The sequence below is a fragment of the Rhinolophus sinicus genome, chromosome 7, assembly GCF_057876585.1.
Source record: "Rhinolophus sinicus isolate RSI-liver-muscle chromosome 7, RSI-T2T, whole genome shotgun sequence".
Lineage (NCBI taxonomy): Eukaryota > Metazoa > Chordata > Mammalia > Chiroptera > Rhinolophidae > Rhinolophus > Rhinolophus sinicus.
This window is the reverse complement of record NC_142507.1, coordinates 32,110,279-32,130,178: the sequence shown is the minus strand read 5'-3', so window position 1 is coordinate 32,130,178 and position 19,900 is coordinate 32,110,279. Positions and strand designations below refer to the sequence as shown.

General features: G+C 41.8%; 1 protein-coding gene and 1 long non-coding RNA gene across 8 annotated transcripts in view; one reads left to right on the top strand and one right to left on the bottom strand.

The window, feature by feature from the left end:
- RIPOR2 (RHO family interacting cell polarization regulator 2) overlaps positions 1-19,900 on the bottom strand; it is a 188,158-nt gene that overhangs the window by 20,162 nt on the left and 148,096 nt on the right. For 4 of the 7 annotated variants that reach the window (XM_019716819.3, XM_019716820.3, XM_019716821.3 and 1 more), the window contains exons 9-15: positions 14,084-14,127; positions 11,686-11,811; positions 11,216-11,364; positions 9,363-9,492; positions 5,910-6,587; positions 2,882-3,063; positions 829-997 (exon numbers count right to left, since the gene is read on the bottom strand). In XM_019716819.3, coding sequence (XP_019572378.2) covers positions 829-997; positions 2,882-3,063; positions 5,910-6,587; positions 9,363-9,492; positions 11,216-11,364; positions 11,686-11,811; positions 14,084-14,127 — 1,478 coding nt within the window. Of the gene's footprint in view, positions 1-828; positions 998-2,881; positions 3,064-3,136; positions 4,202-5,909; positions 6,588-8,815; positions 8,966-9,362; positions 9,493-11,215; positions 11,365-11,685; positions 11,812-14,083; positions 14,128-19,900 lie in introns of those variants that run through there. The other 3 variants (XM_074318944.2, XM_074318943.2, XM_074318945.2) reach the window with 2 other exon arrangements.
- Positions 3,002-5,903, top strand: LOC148757786 (uncharacterized). The gene is made up of 3 exons (XR_016021729.1): positions 3,002-3,142; positions 4,848-4,952; positions 5,689-5,903. It is a non-coding gene; the product is annotated as an uncharacterized LOC148757786 (long non-coding RNA).

Below are 19,900 nucleotides of genomic sequence, written 5' to 3'. Positions count from 1 at the left end.
GGAACACAATTCCTCCTCTTTTTACTGACCAGCCCATTTCTTCCTGACCAGCTCATCCCTCTGAAACCTTTATTCATTTGCCTTCACATTTTTTCCCTGTTCCCCACATATCTAAGCAAGCTGGGAAAAAGAACAAGATTGAGAGAAGACAAGCAACAAGACAAGGAAGAAGCATTTAAGCAAATGCTTGGGGGGAAAACGCTTTGTTCAAGACAACTGAAACCCTGCCTGCAACAAAATAATTTAAAAATATTTTGCATCACTGTTGCAAAATCTTAAGTGGTAACCAGGTTGAAATGAGAAGAAAAATAAGCTCCATGATGTCCCAGAATGAGAGCAAACTGGTGATGATCATGGCCTATAAAAGTGTTCTTTCCCATTGCTAATAACTTATTTGCAATCTGGGAAACCATGTTTCTATTCTGCAGCATTTTGCGTTTAGCTATCCAGGTGGTGGAAAACTTATGTGACATACATTAACGTATGTTCAGTAATACTGGCTTTCAAAGTCCATTTGTGGAAGGCAGAATACAAATTCCTTAATTTTCTTAATCACATTATTTTTATCTACTATCAAATATTTGAAAGTGAGAGCTAACTATATTTTGCCTACTTTCTTGTGAGGTCTGGGAATCTAGGTTTTAAGATGGTAAATCCAGGGTCGAGGGAGGACAGGCATACCCATCAGAGTTTTTGAGTTGGCTCAAATCACAGCAGTTCTGTTCTCTTATTTCTGAATTCTAATGGCAAAACTCAAAAAAGAAAGCACACTTTCCTGGTATGTAAACAACCTGGGCTCTAAACCACAAATTTAATCACCGATCGTACCTGAACAAGTTGGGTGCAGTACTGTAGGTGCCTCACGATGGTGATATCCAGGCTTTCATTTCCCGTGGTAAGTGGGAGAGGGCTGCCTGCCACACTAGTCCCGACTCCTGTATCTTCAGTCAGTGCCTCACTAAGATGCCCCCTGGCCTCTGGGTGTACTGATCTGTAACTGTTGAAGCAGGAAAGTGAATGAAACATTAGCTATTTCTTTCTGTGCAGAAACCACAGGTCAATTTAACATGGCTGGCCTAACCCTCCCAGTAGTACCCACTGACGACAGTTTTTTGCTTGCCTACCTTGAGACACCGAAATACCTTTCAAAAAACTACTTAAATTCAGCCTGGTCACCAATTTGCCTAATATTAAAAGATCATGTAAACAAATTGCTTCCAGAATTCTCTGGTTGGTTTTCAAACACAATGAGCCGTTTGGGACGCTGTCTCACCGAGAAGTCTTTGAAACACACTCTCATGTTCCACTTGTAGTTTCCTACTCTGTCAGTGGGATGATCTGCCAGATTTTCTGGGATTAAACTCTACTCTGTATTTATGGTTTTCTAAGAGCAATACCATTAAGAAATAATCTGTCAAGGCTTTTTTCCTGGCCTCAGATCAATTGCTACTTGAAGAAAAGGAAAAAGGAAAGCTGCCAAAAGGAGACATGATGTTCTACTAGGGACAAAAACTAAACAGGGCATTTAACTCTTTAGAGCAGAGCTTAGTTTTGAAGTTCAGGCTTTGTTTAAACCCCACTGCTGAACTGTCTAAAGTCATACGATGGTGGGTACTTACATTTGCAAATAGATCTGTTGCATCTAATTTTATTCCTAAAATGAATCTGTGTAGTAATGAGGGAATTGTCTCACTTCACACATGGGAGGACTGATTGGCAGAGAGGTTAACCAGAGTGTCCAGGATCACACAGCTAGGCAGCTTCTGACATCATCTTATACTTCCCAGCCTCCACAATTTAAAATGCTCGTGCACCAGAGCCTACAGGCGTTGGATGTTCTGCTCTGATTCACATTTGCCTCCAAGGAGAGAATACTCAGCTTGGGTCCAGGCAGTCAACATGGATTTAAAACACAAGCACATTTCCCACAATTTCCCCTCAGACCTCCGATGACATATAGTAAAATTGATCAAATCAGGCATGTTTAACATGTCAATGTTCTATAAAATGTACAAAAGTTGTGATGTTTTTGTTGTTAAAATGCTTCTTGTAGCAGGAAGAAAAAAGTTTAGATTGATGCCTGACCTTGATACATTATGCAATAGTTTAAGATCACAAGTTACACAGAAAGATTTTTTTTGTTTAAGAAGCATTTTACAAATTCAGTCAAGTTAGAAAAATCTCAGTCTAGAGTGTAGAAGTATAACTTAAGCCATTATATTCATTTCATAAATTTTCTTTGCTATGTTTTGAATTTGATCACAGGATTAATTTTATTTCTCACTTTCTTTTTGAAGAAGAGACCCTCCAGGATCAACAAAACCCCAAAATACTACCGCTGCCCACAAAGATGTTTGCGTAACTTGGAAACCTGTTAATAGAACATGTCAAAGGTAAGATGGGTGGGAAATCCACCCTTTTCTTTGGGAAAGTATTTGTGTATTTTTTTCAGTTGTGCAGCAACTGATGGAGGTGAGAATGTTTCCCTGGGCTTGTTAGTTTTGCTTCCCCTGAAGTTACAAAATGGACCCCAGGCTGCTACCTCTAAAAACATGGTTTGGTGGTACAAGGAAGCTTGAGTAGAAAGGGACAGTGTTTCACCTTCATCCTCCCTTCCCACTGCTCTACCCCAGCCCCACCCTAGAGAAGGCGATACTCTCCACCTGGAGGGCTACAGATCCAGTGGTAGTTATAATCATCCTTTCTTATATTCTAAGCGAGATATGTATTAGGGGGCTTGAACCTGGCTTTGATAAGAGCATTGATGAGCTTAATCTACTGCAAAGATCCACTGGGCTGAAGAGAACAAGCGATAAAGTGGTGGGGATAGCAAAGCACAATAAAAGGAAGAGATTAGAAATAGATGCAAACCAAGGCTTACCTATTTTTCTCAGTCTCAGTGTCTGAAAATACTGAGTCAGCACCTCCTCCAACAGTACAAACCTCATCACCATCCTCTTCCTCGTCAAAATCAGAGGTGTTCAGGAAATCAAAGCTTTCTAAAGCGCTCTCAACTGTCAGACTTAGGCTGGAAGACCTGCTGCGGCTTCCTGTGGGCTTGCACTGCAAAGGCAGAAGGCACCAAGGAGACCATCAACACATCCAGAAGGAGGAAGAGGACACATGACACCCAATCTGAGATGTAACTTTTTCTTTGTTTCAAGCTTTTATTTATTTTGTTGGCATTCAAAAAAACACATTTAAAATCTTCATATTAAAAAAAGAAATACAGCCATGGATAAAATAACACAACATCTGGGACTTTTCCCAAAATAATCCAGAGGAAAATAAGCAAGTAGTAGAACAGATGAGACAAGATTGGCCTGAGTTGAACATGATAGAAGCTGGGCTGGGGTGGGGCACATGAGGATCCATTATATATTTGCTCTACTTCTGTTTGAAATTTTTATAATAAAATATTTTAAAATTATATTACAACCAAAAAGCCTTGGGGAACAGAATTGCCACACTCCCTCTGCCTAGTTCTCAATGCCAAGTAAAATACAACCAACAGACAAATTGAGAACGTCATGGAGTCATTGATGGATACTAACCAATCTCTTATTCCAAGTGGCAACGTCTTCAGTGTCCTGAGATGGGAGCTAGCTATCTAAAGCACCTGTTCTAAAGAATTAAGAAAACAAATCCCAGAAACAGAAGACCGCTCAAATTCACTTAACCCACACTCCCTAGGTGAGAAGCCTTAAATATTAATTTTACATTCACAGCATATAATTTTTCTTTGAGCCTCGAGGAGAAAATTAATGGCACGGCACAAGAAGTAGGGCCTGCTTCCTCTGTCTTTGAAGGAACAAATTCTATCACTTCTCTGACTGGGCCCTGGAATTACATGAGCAAACCCATTCAATGGCCTGGAGAATTCTATATTGCTGGACATACACAGAAACATTACGGGCACAAAGTCAGAGAGAAGTACTTCCAAATATTGAAGGGGATGCTGGGATGGATTGAACAGGACAAGTCTTGCAAGTTAGAAGAACTAAATGTCCTCCATCCAGTTAGGTGGCACTCCTTGCTGACTTCTTAACACAAGGCAGGAAGGGCCTTGCAGGGGTCTGTCTCTGACACTCAAGATGGCACAAAAGCACACGGTCTTTTAAATCATAGTTGTTCATTCACCCTCAGAGATCTCCGTCCAAGACGCAGCATCTAGTTTCTGATCCTCAAGATGTTTAGCATCCTAGGAATGTGAAGGGGAAAAAAAAGAGAAAGCTTTGTCCAGCTGATGCTTTAATTCTGGCTGAAGACAAAGCCTTTTGCCCCAGACCTACACTCTGATGCCCTTTGCAATCTCAGAGAGAGGGAAGGAGACAGGCCAGACTCAACCCACGTCTAGCTTCTTCTTTCCTAAGGTACCTGCAGAACTTGATCATGCATAGTAGAGATGTGTTTAAATATTGATCACAACAAAGAAAGGGGCTGTTAAGGATTTTAGTAGCAGGATAGTTTTGGAACAACAGCAGACTGAAATAACACTCTGGAGAGAAATCTGTGACCACCAGGTTTTTATAAGGCTAACATGACTTGCTTAGTGTTTCCTGGTGGATTGAGCTACTTATCAGAACCCTAGATCCCTAGAAATGGGAGTTCCATCACTGCTGGCTGTCTTTAAGGCGTTTGCTTTAGGTGGGGTCAATGGTGTCTTAGCTCTTTAAATTTAATACCTTTTGCTGACTGGTCAACAGTGCAGAGAGAGCTTGTTGAGGGGATAAAAGATGCTCTCACTGGAATATTAGACAAACAGCTCCCATGCATGAGCTCTGAGTTGATGTTTTTCAGTTATGTTTTACAGAAAGCAGTTCAGAGTGTCCTTTCCTGCTTTTCAGAGGTTATGCCTGCAGCTGAATCTATCTTTCGTGAGCACTCGAAGATCTGGGGAGTCACAGCATGAATTATCATCTGTCCTGGGCACAACTTCCTTCCACAGCAAGGTCAGTGTGACCAAGAGGATAAGATGGTCAAAGTTTTGGGAATGAACTTGCAGGTGGCATTGGGAAGGCCACATTTTAAAACACTCATACAAAGGGATATAACAGTCTTCTGTGGTTGACTCTTAGCTTGCTGCTGGCACCTTATTTTCCAGTCTATTTTCTAGAACAGGTCCCCAAAGAATGGTTCTTTCAAGAAAAAGGATCCCAGTTCTTTTCTCTATGGCAATATAAATCAGAGTGGAAAAGCAAAAAATACAAGAAGTGGTGGTGGGATTTGGTACAAAAATCTAAGTTCTATCTTCTTGTGCAGTGCTTTATAAAATTGTGGAGTTAAGAGACGCCCATGGCTCTTTCTTACATTGGGCTGCTAACTCTGACTTCAACCAGGGACTGGGTTTCCTGCAAGAAGGATGTTAACCAATAACCTCTCAATGAGATTATGGTGCTCAAAGTACCACTGATTAGAACAACTAATTCTGGAACTAAAGGAGTTTAGACATTCTTTTTTTTTTTTTGAGTTTAGACCTTCTTTAGAGTTCTTCATGTAACTCCTAATCATGTTAGTTAATATCTATCATCAGGAAAATAAAAATTGATATGTGCTACTGGTATTAAAAATCAATGCCATTTAAATGGTGCTTATCTATTCATCCTGTGATGGGACAGGATAAAAAAATAAAGATGCTATTTTGTTTTATTTTTTTAAACTTTTATTTATTTAAATATGTTTTTCCAGGACCTATCAGCTCCAAATCAAGTAGTTGTTTCAATCTCGTTGTGGAGGGGGCAGCTCACAGTGGCCCATGTGGGGATCGAACCAGCAACCTTGTTGTTAAGAGCACCGTGCTCTAACCAATCGAGCTAATTGGCTGCCCCCCAAAGAAGCTATTTTAAATAGAACGTTATCTTAAGACACTCTCTCCAAACCTAACCCCATGTCCCTGTAAAGGTACTTACTTTTAGAATATCATCCAAATGCATGATTTCTTGGTTCAGATCCTGAAACTCTTTATACTGCTCTTTATGTGGTTCTAATGCAAGGAGAAGCCCATGAAAGGCATCCTCTAAGCTTCCATCTAGAAAGGATTGACAGCCTTCAGATTCTCCATTGACAGACCCCTCGAAGAGCAGCCTCTCAGTGGCTGCCGGCACCTCGGCTGAGGTGAGCCTCTTAACCAGCTGCTTTGTGATGTTGCCTTCAAAAGTGTCCAGTTCCACGGGCTTGAGCTCAGAGGCCTCATCGGACTCTTGCAGAAGTGCCTCTGTGACATCCTTCTCAAGGAACAAGTGCTCGGCCGAGGCACCTGTGGACGCTCGGCGGGCCTCTGCTTTCCTGGATCCCTCTGCGTCTTCTTCCAGGTGAGGCTTCAGCCCTTTGCTGCCTCCTGAGGAGGTTCTGGAACATGCTGAACTGGAGTCGTCTGTGCCCTCATTCTGGGAGGACAGGCTGCTGTGGTGCAGCTCAGCGGGGGTGATGGTGATTTCTGGATTTGCTGAGCATGTGTTGGAGAGAGAGCCAGCTGGGCTGGGGGGGAGGGCACAGTCTCCATTGGGCAGGTTGTTGAAGCTGAGAGACAGTGGTGTTTTCTCCTCAGCTGCCCTTCCATTCTCAATGATATCATCAGGTAGATTAGACTGTGGATAAAAGACATCACATTATTATTTTAAAGACAAATGAGGCGTCTGGCACTGGTTTATTTCCAGATAAAATCTAAGGCAATTAAAATAAACAACCAGAACTTTATAATAGTATTTTATTTATTTTGTGTGTGTGTCTGGCAAAAGAAAACAAGCCCTTAAAAATTATTTCCATGTTGAATCTAAATGAAAGTTCAATGTACTATTCCCATGTTTGACATTTTTCGAAAGAAAAGCTTGGGGCCAGGGAAATGATGACTGTTTCCTAAATCCCAGGATCTCACACTATGTGGCAGCCATAGTTATGAATAATAACACTACCATTTTTTATTTTTTTGGCATCTATCTAGAAAGATGTGATGCTTTGTTCTACTTCGGTTCTTATAAACTAGTATTTGAAAGCCTCTACCCACAAATCCCAAGCTCTTGAAAATGTTTATTGATGTAGTAACCATGCCACAGATAATTCAAGGCCCAAAATACATTTGCATCGCTTCTATAAAAACAGGAGAAAAAGACTGACACATCGAACACCTATCTTCCAGGACTGCAAACCCCAGAGCTCTTCCTCTGGAAGCCTGAGGCCTCTGTCAAGCACCCCCAGGTGGGTCAGGTATGCTCTGTGATTCAGGGAGCAGAACTTGGAAGAGAGAGGTCAGAAATATCCAGGTAGCCAAGATAGTCAATCATGCAGGCATAATTTCTAAGTCATTTTTCCTTAGACAGTTGTCTGTGCATAGTGTCTAAGTGGTGAATGTTACTCTGGGACAAGTTTTCTAGTTATTTGAGATCAACTCCTTCAAAATGGATAATCTCTCTTGGATTCCAGATTTGATTTTTAATTTAAATGGTAAATATGTAATTTCATTATATATAAAGCAATGAATTATCATAATAGTGTTGGGAATAACAAAAATGTTACAGCAAGTGAAACGGGGAGCAGACAGTAAGACAAGCCCCCCCCTTCCCGTCTTCCTCCAGCAGTGTGGCTGGTTCCATCACTGCTGGATCTGGGGCCACTAGATCCCAACACCTGCAGTCAGATCAACCCCAGCTCTCCAGTCTCATGTCGTTGGAAAGCGATTAATTTTCACCACAGGAGGAGTAAAAGCAAGTCGCTGGGGCACTCGAGTAACTTCTCAGGCTGTTTCCTCACCTCTAAAACTGAGTGTTTTCCTCTATTAGTTATTACTGAACTGTGTTCTCAGAGTCCTGGTGGTGGGGTGGATAAAGAGTTCCAGGGATCCTCCTCAGGAGTTGCAAAGGAGGTGCGGGTTCCAGGCTTTTCTTTTCCACACCAATTTACTTCAGTGCCTCTCTTCTCTATTTGTATACCCCCCGCACATGCTATGCCTCTGGGAAAGATAAATGGAGGGCTTCTGGGGAGAGATGGGTGAAGGAGTCCTGCTTCCTGGACTTCTTCTGGGGGAGGGGATCCCTTAGCGTCTCACTGAACCCTGGGGTCCTCCAGTGGCCCTGCCCATCCTTGTTTCATCTTCAGCACACACATGTTGAGGTCGCTCTGAGGGAAGTGGGAGGCACTGGCTATGGCTGGGGAGCAGGGCAGTCAAGATTCTTATTCAAATTCCAAAATTCTCCCCAGTATTTCTCTTGGGTCTCACACTCCCCAACCCACCTTGCACCTACTTAAGTGGCAAATGTTGGTTAGAAGTTGAGATGACTTCCCAAGGGGAGAGCCTATAAACAGGCACTGCATGTTTTAACTGAGCTGGGACCCAGCAAGGGGCTGGTGCCTGGGAGAGAGCTGGACCTGGAACTCAGCCGTGGAGGGCCGGGAGACACAGGACAGGAGGAGGAGGAGGGAGTGCATTCTAGAAGGAGCTGTGTAAAATTGGTTTAAGTCCTTCTGAGTCAAGTGCCAGTTTTTGAATGTGAAAACTGTGCATAAAGATTGATATCAGTAATAAACTAGTTCATCTTGTGAAATAAGATCTTCCTGACCTTAAGTGTAATTGTATTTTCTAAAAATGAAAATCTTGTTACCATGGATATCTTTGCCACCACAGAGAAAAATCAGCGCAGAAACAAGATTGTTAGGACAAACGTCCTCTCCAAGGTGCATGCAGGACCAAGTGCCCCAGCCAGGGGACAGGACAGTGGTAACCATGACCCAGTGAGCAAGACAGAGAAGAAGAGACATGCCAGAGCACACATGCCACAAGCCCCCGAAGCCACGTCACACCAGGCAGGCCACCCACACTCACATAAAACTCTAGCACGGCCTTGGGTCTCAGCCTGAGGGAGGGCAGGTCACTGAAAGAGCGGCTGCGGTGCAGCTTGGCAAAGAAAGAGTCTTGCAAGGCACTCAAGACAGACAGCCGCCGGGGCTTGTCTGGTGAAGGGTGCAACCATCTCTTCAGAAGTCAAAGCAAGATGGGGCAGGGGTTAGTGGAAAGCATCAGGTTACCATTTGTGCTTGCTTTTTAGCAAGCGTTTCTGATTAAAACATCCACTTCTCTAAAAGGCGAATCTTAGGCTAATTCAGAGAAGTCTACATGTTATTATCAAAGAAATAGGTTAAATGGGTGAGGGAGAGGAAAGACAGAGAAGAAAGGTTCGCCACCTGTGTGGATACCGCCACAGGCATCTTGGAGATGTCTTCTCATTCCTGCTTGATTAGGGTGAACTTCAAGAACAACGTTATTAGGAGTTACTGAGCATTCCTAATGCCAAATGTCACGCATTTCAGATATAGGATGCAAGCACTGCCTCAAGCTCATGGCTCTACTCCAGAAATCACACTGAACTTACGAAGAAGGGGTGATCTTTGAAGGTGGGTGTTTCCGGGGTGCCCTGGCTGTAAATGGACATCCTCCTCTGGAGGGCTGCTGCCTTGTTCCCAGTGCTTGAAGATGGGGTCACGTCCTCCACGTCAAACGGACTGGAAAACAACAAGTCCCAGTGAAGGCACATTGTTAGAGTCACCTACAGTTACCAGACCACAGGCCAAGAAAGCACCTTATTTTACTAAAGTAAACTTTAACCACTGGGAACTGGGCTGGTTTGAGCCAAATTGGTTTGTCGGAAAATAAACCAAGAGAAAAGAAAGTAGAGCAGAAAACTGAGTCTAGGGACCCAAGGGACCCACCCAAGGGACCACAGATTATCATCACAGCTTTAAGCACAACTTATCTATACACCTAAATATATCTCTCTCATTAATATTAGAAACATAAATATATTAGTACTTGCCCCAACACAGATACTGGAAGAAGTCTATAAAAATTATTTGAGCTTTGTAGGGATAGACACTTGAACAATACAAGAGATTATTAACAATAGATTGTTGTTCAGTTCTAAAGAACGCACTCAAAAAAAGAATCCTGTTCATTTCAGTTGACATAGAGCCTCTTGCGTGATGGAGAGACTAATAGTCTGTCTACAGTGACACCACTTATCCTTATGCCTTCCTGTTCATCCAGCCAGAGGAATGATCCTGCATTTGAGATGTCCGTGACTACAAATTAGGAGGAAGGGCTGAGTAAAAACTGTTGACAATGTTTCAATGACAAGGCAACAGGGTGCCTGCTGCTTCCATTCCCTGACCCTCTATATTGTAAAGGAGAGCCTGAACATTAATACTCAACACATCATATTGACTTGGTAGTACATCCAGGGCATAACATCACATGTGAGCCACGTATGTATTTAATAACATAGCGCGATGTTTCTCATGGGGTGATATCAGAAAACCACTTTTTCCACCCCCCTTCTTTGCCTCCCTCACCCCCAACTCTGGTTCAAGCCGTTGTTTCTCAGTCTAGTTGTGTAGGACACAGCTCCCTGGCCCATGCTGGTATTATGAGCCTTGCGACCCCCCCCCTCCCCACCGGCAGTCGGTCACAGGTCGGCAGTCGGTCTCTCACAGCAGCTCTCACCAGCTGCCGGCCGCTCATGGCAGCACATGGTAGCCCGGGGCCGGCTCACACCAACCTCTGGCTGTTCACTGGCAGCCCAGCTCCAGGGAGAGCTGTTTGTTGTTCACAATCTTAGCTGTAGAGGGTGCAGTTTACTGGCCCATGTGGGAATCGATCTGGCCACCTTGGTGTTAGGAGCACGGCATTCCAACCACCTGAGCCACCGGCTGGCCCAGAAAACCACTTTTTAAGTTCATCAGTTTGACAAAATGTATCTCCTGTCCTTTGGAAGAATTCTATTTCAGTAACTAGAGTGTGGAGAGACTAAGAATATTCAAAATTTCCCAGAGTAGTGAAAGTATAGGAGATAAAGATAGATAAGCAATTAAAATACCATAGTGAGAATCAGGATATTTCTTAAGTAAAAATTTCATTTTGACAGTTATTTTCTTCAAAATTAATTTACTGGAGAGATATATTTCCTCATACATATTTAAAGGTAGAAAAGGGGGGAAGGAGGCAGAATAAGAGCAGAATAGTGATAAGACATGTTAGCATGTGTGAACATCACGGGAGAGCTCGTTAAACAGATTCTTGGGCCCTGAGAGATGTACGTTTGGGGTGGGGCCTAAGAGTTAGCTTCTGGAACAAGCTCCGTGGCAATTCTGATGGTCTATGTACCACCTTCGAACAGAACTAGCCTGTAGCACGTATTTCTATGTGATGAAATTGAAAAGAGAAACTTACTACCAGGTGATTTCCAGGTTCAGTTTGATGGTGCCAAGATCATTGATGTCAACAGCCACCACTTGAGGTCGGGCTGCAAACAGCTCTCTGGTTTCACATGTCACGCTGCCCACCAGGAGGTGGGTTGCCAGCCCTTTGACTTCTGTGACCTAGTAAGAGAGCATGAAGGAAAGGCCTTAGAGGACAGCAGATGAGACAGGTAGGACACTCTTTTCCTTTTTCATTCCTAGCCAGTTCAGTCATTTCTTTCAGAGCACAGCTGAAATCAGAGGTGGGTATTTCCAAAGCCCACCTTACACTGACTTTGCCCCCTCAATATGAGAGTGGCTGTTTTCGCCACATACTTGTGGTACAGAGAGGAGTCTGTGGGACAAGGGGGCAGCAGGCAGAAGTTATGGGCAAGGTCCCCACCAGTGGGGCCATCCAGCTGTGGCACCAGGAGAAAACAGACGGCGATGACAACACTGTACCTTGATGGAAATTAGTCCAGTGATCAGAGGCAGGAACACCGTTTCCTCTCCATCCCAGCTCTGCTTGCCGTTCACTTCTATTTTGCCTTTCAGTTTCCACCTCTGTCGGCCATACTTCATGAAAATCTGGGGAGAGGACACAAACAGCACATGTTTCACTGCCTTTATTGACCAAACATTGAGCTCAAAGGGCAAGTAAATGAAGCGGCTGCCACTGCTCACTTCTACCCTATCTTCACTCCACCCTCTTAGTGGCCTCTCTTCCAGATCTCCTGGGCTCTGGAGTGTGAAGCAGATGATGACTGGGGAAGCGACTGCAAAAGGGTTCCCCCTCTTAGAGTTCTGCATCTCTAAGTCAGGAGGTGTGGAGGACTTTCTTTAGTAAATGTCATCACACGGCGCCCTTCTGCTCGCTCATGTCACGGTTCTTTCTCTGGTCAGTTCTACTTCAGTAGAACAACCATTGGACTAGTTCTCCACACTTTCCTGCTCCTTTAGAGAGATGAGAGACCATCAGCTAAAATCTACTTAGCAGTCAGAGCAAGAAATAAGACATCTTCCTTCTGAATGAAGGAGACGGCAGAGCTGGACGAGGATTTTGAAATCCCACATCCTCTGGGGAGAGGGTGTGCAGTCTCCCCTTGGTCAAACAACTTTACCATTTAGGGAAAGACTACACCCCACACCCCAAGAAGTATGATTATAGAGGGTTTTAGAGAAGATAGATGAAAAAATTATGTAAGTTCCCTTTTGAAGGTGGAAAAGATATAAAGCTTTTTTACTTTATGGAGAGTGTGTGTGTGTGTGTGTGTGTGTGTGTGTGTATACATATATGTTTATATGGATAGATACAGATAAATTATATAAATTTATTTTTTATTATAGTTGTAATATGTACACGACAGAGGGTGCCAAAACATTTTATAAACATTTTAAGAAAGGTAAAAACTGTATGAAAATTGTACTACTCAATATTTACTGATAACAAAAGATGAATACAAGTCACATTTGACTTCTGCAATTACAAGAGGTGCTCAAAGTGGTTACCATCAGCGTCCCGACACTTCTGATTATGGCAAACTACTAAGTAATACATAGATAAGATAACATCTCTTAAAATGTGTATACATTTTTGGGGCAACCCAGTATTATATTAGTTTCTGGTGTACAACATAGTGATTCAACATTTATATACCTTAATATGGAATACATTTTTGTAAAGAAACATCTAAATATTATTATTCAACCATGATACTTATGAGCAGTCATGATCCTACACTGGATTTGAATCAGAAAAAGAAAACTGCATAAAGTACAATATTGGGACACTTGGCAAAATATGAATATAGAACATATATCAAATGACGTTAGCTAAAATGCCAATGCTAAGTTGGCTGGTGTTGAGGGTTGTATAACACTTACATGAGAGAATGTCCTTCCATTTGTGAATGAAAAAGGGGCTATGTAATAAACCTGAGAAGTTCAGGGGGCCCCATGGCAGACCCGACAAACTGAGTGACCAAAAGTAAACACACAGGATGATCTGATCACAAATTCCTAACTGGGCGGCCATGGCAGGTAGTCAAATCCCAGGCGTGCAGCTTCCTTAGCAAATGTCAGTCTTTACCTTCAGTGAACCCTGTCCATTTTTCTTATGCAGGTAAGATAACATACCTTTGAAACGTCAGAGTAATTTTCTTTTCTAAATCCCTCGAAGGCACAACTATAGGCACCAGACCACACCCTGTCATTGTTATCTTATTCCCAGAATACCATCTCTATGTGCTGTAAATGTTAATTATTAACTATCCTGTATCCACCAATGTGAAAGTATGTGTCTCTCCATTTTACTTTTTATCCAATCCCAGAGATTTCCCCACTTTGCTTTCTCCCACCCCCTTAATCTACAACCAATGGATTTCATGTAACGCTCCTTACGTTTCCTCCTTTAACTCTAATGTATAAAATAAACTGCAAAAGTGCCATTCTCTAGAGAATTTTCTCTATCGGTTGAGATCTTGCTTCTGAGCACGTCCTCAAAAATTTGGCTCAAATAAACTCCTGTAAAACTCTTCTATAGGTTTGGACATTCTTTGCTTGACACATTCTTAGAAGAATTTGGGATGAGGAATCAGGATGTTTGCACATTACTCTAAAATGGTTCAGTGAAATAATAGCAATAGTAATAATAATGCGGCAAATATGGCATTATATTAAAAACTGATGAGTCTAGATGAAAGGTGTATGGGAGGTCTTATATCAATCTCCAAACTTTCTTAGTGGCTTAATTTTTTTCAAAATAACAAATGTAAAAAGGTAACTTAAGGAGCAAAATAACAACAACTAACCCTCCCTCTCAAGTCATGAATTCCAACACCCAGCCCAACAAGACACTTACTTCGTATTGATCTCCAGGACAGAGGCGTGCGAAGCCGGCCAGACCTGCAAGCAAGCACTGGGGTATGAGGTGCAGAATACATTTCCTCTTTTTACTAGCACACACTGGCACATTGCTAAAACTCAAGTAAAGTATCAGACTTTTGTGAACTCATGTAGTTACTTGGGGGGGCCTATGTGGGAACGGCTATTGTCAGAATTCCATCTCTCACCGCTGGGGGGGACATTCCTGGATGGGGGATAAAGAAGGGCTTTCTGTGGCAGAGAAGGCTGTTCAGTGGGGGCTAGAGCTCATGGGGGCTAGTACCTTTGACCAATTTAAGGTCCAAGCAGGTTCCAGGATCATGGAATTTGGGCCATAAAGATATGTTAATTTATCTACCTAACATATACCCATGTAAATAAATGACTCTCTTGGTTTTCTTTCTGTCCCAAGATTTGTGATTTCTAATGAATACTTTGCATTTCGGTTAAGATTCCATGTACTTATTCCCATGGTTATTCACCAATTCACTCATTCTTCTGTTTTCCTTATCCTATTTATATAGCATAATACCTATTGTGTTAGGAAATCACTGAAGATTGATTATCACTACACAAAACTAGTAATTAAGAAAACAGAATCAAACTAACCAACCAAATGACAATCACCCGCACCCCCAAAATGAAGGTGGGGCTTCTCCTCTGCTATACCATCCAGCAAGTCATTTCTAACGGGATCTGCTCATTTTGAGACCCAGTGTGACATCTGGTACAGCAGGAAACACAAATCTTTCAGACTAGATGACCACTATCTTGGGACATCTGTCTTTTATTATTGAGAGCTCACCATGTGTGAGGATCTGTGCTTTGGGGGCAACAATCTGGAAATTAAGAAAGACTTTACAGATACACATAATACAGAGCAACATATGTTTAAAACCCACAGGAATGAAACAGACAAAGACCTGTAGACAGTAAGGTGGAGTTAAATTTGAGGTTGATTTCTGTTTTATCTACCAGCTAGCCTACTTTAGATAATTTACCTAACTCCAGTTTCTTCACCTTTATACTAGGGATAATAATGTCCAGCTCATAGATTTGTTTGTAAGGACAGTAAGATGGCATCTGGCACATAGTAAGTCCTTAATAAGTGGTGATAATTATATATCCAGGAGTGTGATAATACTATTTATTGATCATCTGTCATGTATAGTTTATTTAAAAGATGTAACCGATATTGAAAGACATAGCAAACTGACACATGTGAGGGACAACAGCAATGAAGAAACAGTAAAAGGAAATTTTTGCTTTTTTCTGTATTTTGAATTTTCATAAGACTGTTACTTGTATAATTAAAACAAAACAAGCAAGCTGTATCTCATTTAATGTAGGATAGTTTCATGAAGGAAAGTAGCATTTAAATAACAGAATTTCACCTCAGTGATATGAAGACATGGGTGAGAAGATACCTCTAGACAGAGTGAGTACCTTGTATATTCATTCAATAATATTTCCTGAAAGCCTACTGTGTGTCAAGGATGGATAAAGTGTGGGGAAGAAGGCATGTGAGTCATGCACACAAGGAACACAGGGGACTAAGTTGTCAGTAGAGGTTTATCAGTAATCCCAGTTTTACTGTCATCAGCTATTCCCATGCCAAACACAATGCAAAGTCCTTTATCCTAATAAGGCCTGGAAGACAAAGTTTTAATCAAGGAATAAAACAAATTTAATAAAAGTGGGCAAATATCTTTAGCACTTTTTCATTTTCTGGTGAAAAGAACCAATCACTATTTACGATAAAAAATTCCAGTTAAGAATTCAGTACAAATGTTTAGAGTGAACTTTTAATAAAACTATTTATAATGTAATATGTATTAAGAAAAAAAAGGGAGAATATAAAACTTTATGTAGAGTATGATCTCCACTACATAAAAATATATCCACAGGAAAAAAAGTCTAGAAAAACATACAAACTTAAAAATAAGTACCTCTGGTACGGATAATGGAGAAAGCTAAATGTTTGACATTTAGTAATTTTTATTTGATTTTTTTCTTCAAATATCATGTATTTCTTTTGTAAGAAAAAAGACATGAAAAAGATCACCCAAGTTGGCAGGCAGCATCCACAAAGAGAAAAGGTTGGTTGGATATTCATGACAATTTTAACAAAGTTTAGCACTAGGTGGAGCGATTTTGTACGACTTAAAATTTTTTGGTATATGTTTTCCAATGTTTTAAAAAATGAGAAGGTATCACTTTAAAAAAGTTAAAACAGAGATCTGAGAAGACATGAACAATCCCTCTCTTTTCCTACCACTGGCCTGAGAGAAAATAATTTTGCTTAGCTGGTAAAAAAGCAGCTCAGATTCCTCACATACAGGCAGACGTTCACGAGACAAACTGATCCCCTGGCTGCACAGCCTCCTCAAGCTGCCACTTATTGACCTTTGAATTCTTAGTTGTTGTTATACAGGTTTACACATAATTTTACCCATGTAAAGATGACGGAGATGGTGTCACACAATGTGTTTTGCCTTCTATGAAGAGTCCTGTGAAGTTGTGAGACTGTGGTACAGTGACTCGGCTTCCCACCAGTCGGATGAGCATCGCCAGGGTTACGGTGATGGCGAAGCTCCAGGCTTAGAAAAGCACCTGCTGTTGCCCTTATCTCCCGATAGATGGCAGCAACCCAGCAGGCCGTCAGGCCTCCCCACTCACTGAGCCAGACGTCCATTGAGAAACAGTAACAAGTAAAACATAACAAGCCACTTAAAAATATCTACTGAAATAAGAGCAGAATTAATGAAGCTGATTTTCACTAATAATTTTCTGGAGGATTTAGCCTTTTTTTTTTAATACTTCTGAAAGAAAACATAATTGACTGGTTTTCTAATAAAATACAAAGTGCTCTTTAAAACCTCTGCAAATTAGTTCACAATTCATCTGTTGTCTGTCTACCTGTGCAGTAACAACAGAAGCCTGATTTAAAAAAAAAGATTCCCCCCAAAAAACTGATAAAAAGTTGATTATCACTACACAAAACTAGTGATTAAGGTGCTGGATTAAAAGGAAAAATTGGTGACTAAAAGGGAAAAATCCTTTGAACTTTTTCCTTTCAAAATTACCAGACATTTCATACCTGAAGAACTTATCCAAATGGGAGAAAGGTGCTTGGCAGTGATGTGCTTGAGCGTCTCAGCCCTTGTTATTAAAGCAAACTTTCTTGGAATTGCTTTAGTGGTATTATACTGGCACCCTGATTATAACAAGAATGTAGCAAATGGCCATAGCCAGGCCAAAAGCGTTCTGGGGCTCTGCTTCTTAAGGTTGCAGCTGCTTGTGTAAGCCATGTGTGACAGTGGGTGCAGAACTGAAACTAACAGTGAGGCAATTAAATTACAGCCTAGTGTCCTTTAAACCTGGATAAGGTTCCTTTCTACCACTGGTCTGAAGCCTGCTAGGATTCTCACAGCTGGAGAAAGCTTAAAGTTTCTCAGCAGCTATGTGATTACTGTTGCACTGACTAAAAAGCGTTGTTATGTCCACTCAAAAGACTGTTGTGGAGTGGGGACCAGGGGACTTTATTTCCATGGCGCATCTTCCTGCAGCTCTTGAATGTTTTACCCTAAACATGTATTACTGATAAAAAAGCTCCTCCACACCTTGCTTGGAAGGCCCAGATATGACAGTTTGCTCAGGGACCTTCCTGGTAGAAGGTCCCTATTTTTCCTAGTTCTATAATGATCTTCCTTTCCAAGAGTCACACATTCTATTCCAAGGAAAACAGCTGTACAACTGAACAGCCAGGAGCTCCTGTTACAAGCCTTACTGATTTATTGACCAGGAATAAATAATGCAGATTTATGAGCTCACTGATAGTTTTTCCCTCTCTGGAGGACTGACCTGCCCCAATGGCTGTAGGGGCCAGCAAAGGCTTTTGGATATACACACTCCCTGGAACTTAATTTGAACTGAGTAATAATTAGGAGGGAGAAGAACTAGTTTTCCCTAGGAGATCACATCTTTTAACCTCCATCCTGGTCAACAGTTCCTCGGTTTGGCGCTCCCTTTTTAGCCTGGCATTTGAGCCTCTTCAAAGGCTAGCCCTGCCTAATTCTCCGTCCTCTTCTCCCAACGAGCCTTCAGCCTCACCGACTCTCTGTCATTTCTGAACATGCTGTTCCCTCTTTGGTGAGTGCTATTCCGGTGCTGTTCATCAGCCAGAATGGTCCCTCTCATTCTAACTCAAAAGGTTGCATTTGGGAGCCTTCCTACTCACAGACACTCACAGACAGGTGAGAGGCATCCCTCTCCCTCTCTCCCCCAGGCTCTGGTCACACTATTGGCCCAGTAGGTCACTTATTCCACTGAATTAAAAGGCACTGGCTCATACATCCATTTTCTCCAGTAGACTATGTAGAACTCAAGGCCAAGGACAATCAATCAGGATGTAGCCTAGTGCTTGGCCAATAGCAGGAGCTCAGTAAGTGTTTGATCAATTGTCTTCATCATTTTACCTCCCTACTCTTCTCCCCACTCCCAACAAAAACAGTTGTCTATGTGTTGGGCGTGGGGCAAAAACAGAAGCATGGACAGATGTGGCAGAAGGAAGTTGGGTTACGAGGCCTGAGAATGTTATGAAATATCCTGTTTATGTCAATGCGTATGTTGGGGTGGTTATTTTTACCAGAATGAATAACAGATAAGAAAGTAGCTAATTATAAAGATGTAAGATTTCTTGGCAGTGTGAGAGGGCTTTCCTTTATTAAGAGAGAGAAGAATTTCCATGGGGATGTTACCCTGCAAAGCCTTCACAGATGTAGTTTCTGAGTTTTTATGTTAGATTAGGGAAGTGAAAGTAAGATAAATCCATAATGAATGAGGAGAATTAGGTCAGGTCTAAGAGACCCCCCTGGAAGAAAACTTGAGTCCAGATAGAAGCTAAGGACACTGATCACATAGGAAAGAGACGACAACATAGAGAGACAGAAATGGAAGAGTAGGAGCCACAGAAACTTTTCAGTCCATCATGATAACCCATTATAACCAGAGATATTTTGGCCAGGTGGCCAGGTCCAGTGGATGGCAGGCCTCCAACATCATCCTCTCACTGACCACCAGCCTAGAAGTTCCAGATCTGCTGGGCAGGGGGTCCTTTTGCTCCTGCCCCACTCCCAGGTGCTTGTGTGCCAGGTAGAAGAAGACCTTCCCATAGGAGAGGCCACCCTTTGAGCAACAGTTTGTTGTCTGCTCAGTTCTATTAGGACTTCCTTACTGACACGGGGCAGGGTTGGGATGTACTAGGAGCCAAGAGCCCTGGAATTCAGTTTCAAGTTTGACTCCAACTTATGGTATGACTTCCGGGGCAGGTCATTGAACCCACATTTCCCATTGATAAAATGGGGAACTTAGCACCCTACCAAAAACTGATGCACTTGAAAATAGTGAACACCAGAAATGGAGGAAATATGGTAGTCCTTGTATTAACAGTGAGGAGATTTGTGTGATCTGAATCGCTCTCGAGATTCCAGGCTCTGACTGTGTGATCTGCATAGATGGTACTTGAGTGTTGAGAGCAGGAGAGGGAAGTGTTGAACACTGATTCAGAGCACTTGTTTTCCAAATTTAGGCTGCTGACAGAATCATCCTGAGAGAGAGAGAGAGAGTGTGTGTGTGTGTGTGTGTGTGTGTGTATAAATATATATATAAGTATATATTTATATATATATATTTATAAATATATATAAATATATATATAAATATATATATAAATATATAAATATATTTATATATATTTATATATTTATATATAAATATATACACATATATCAGT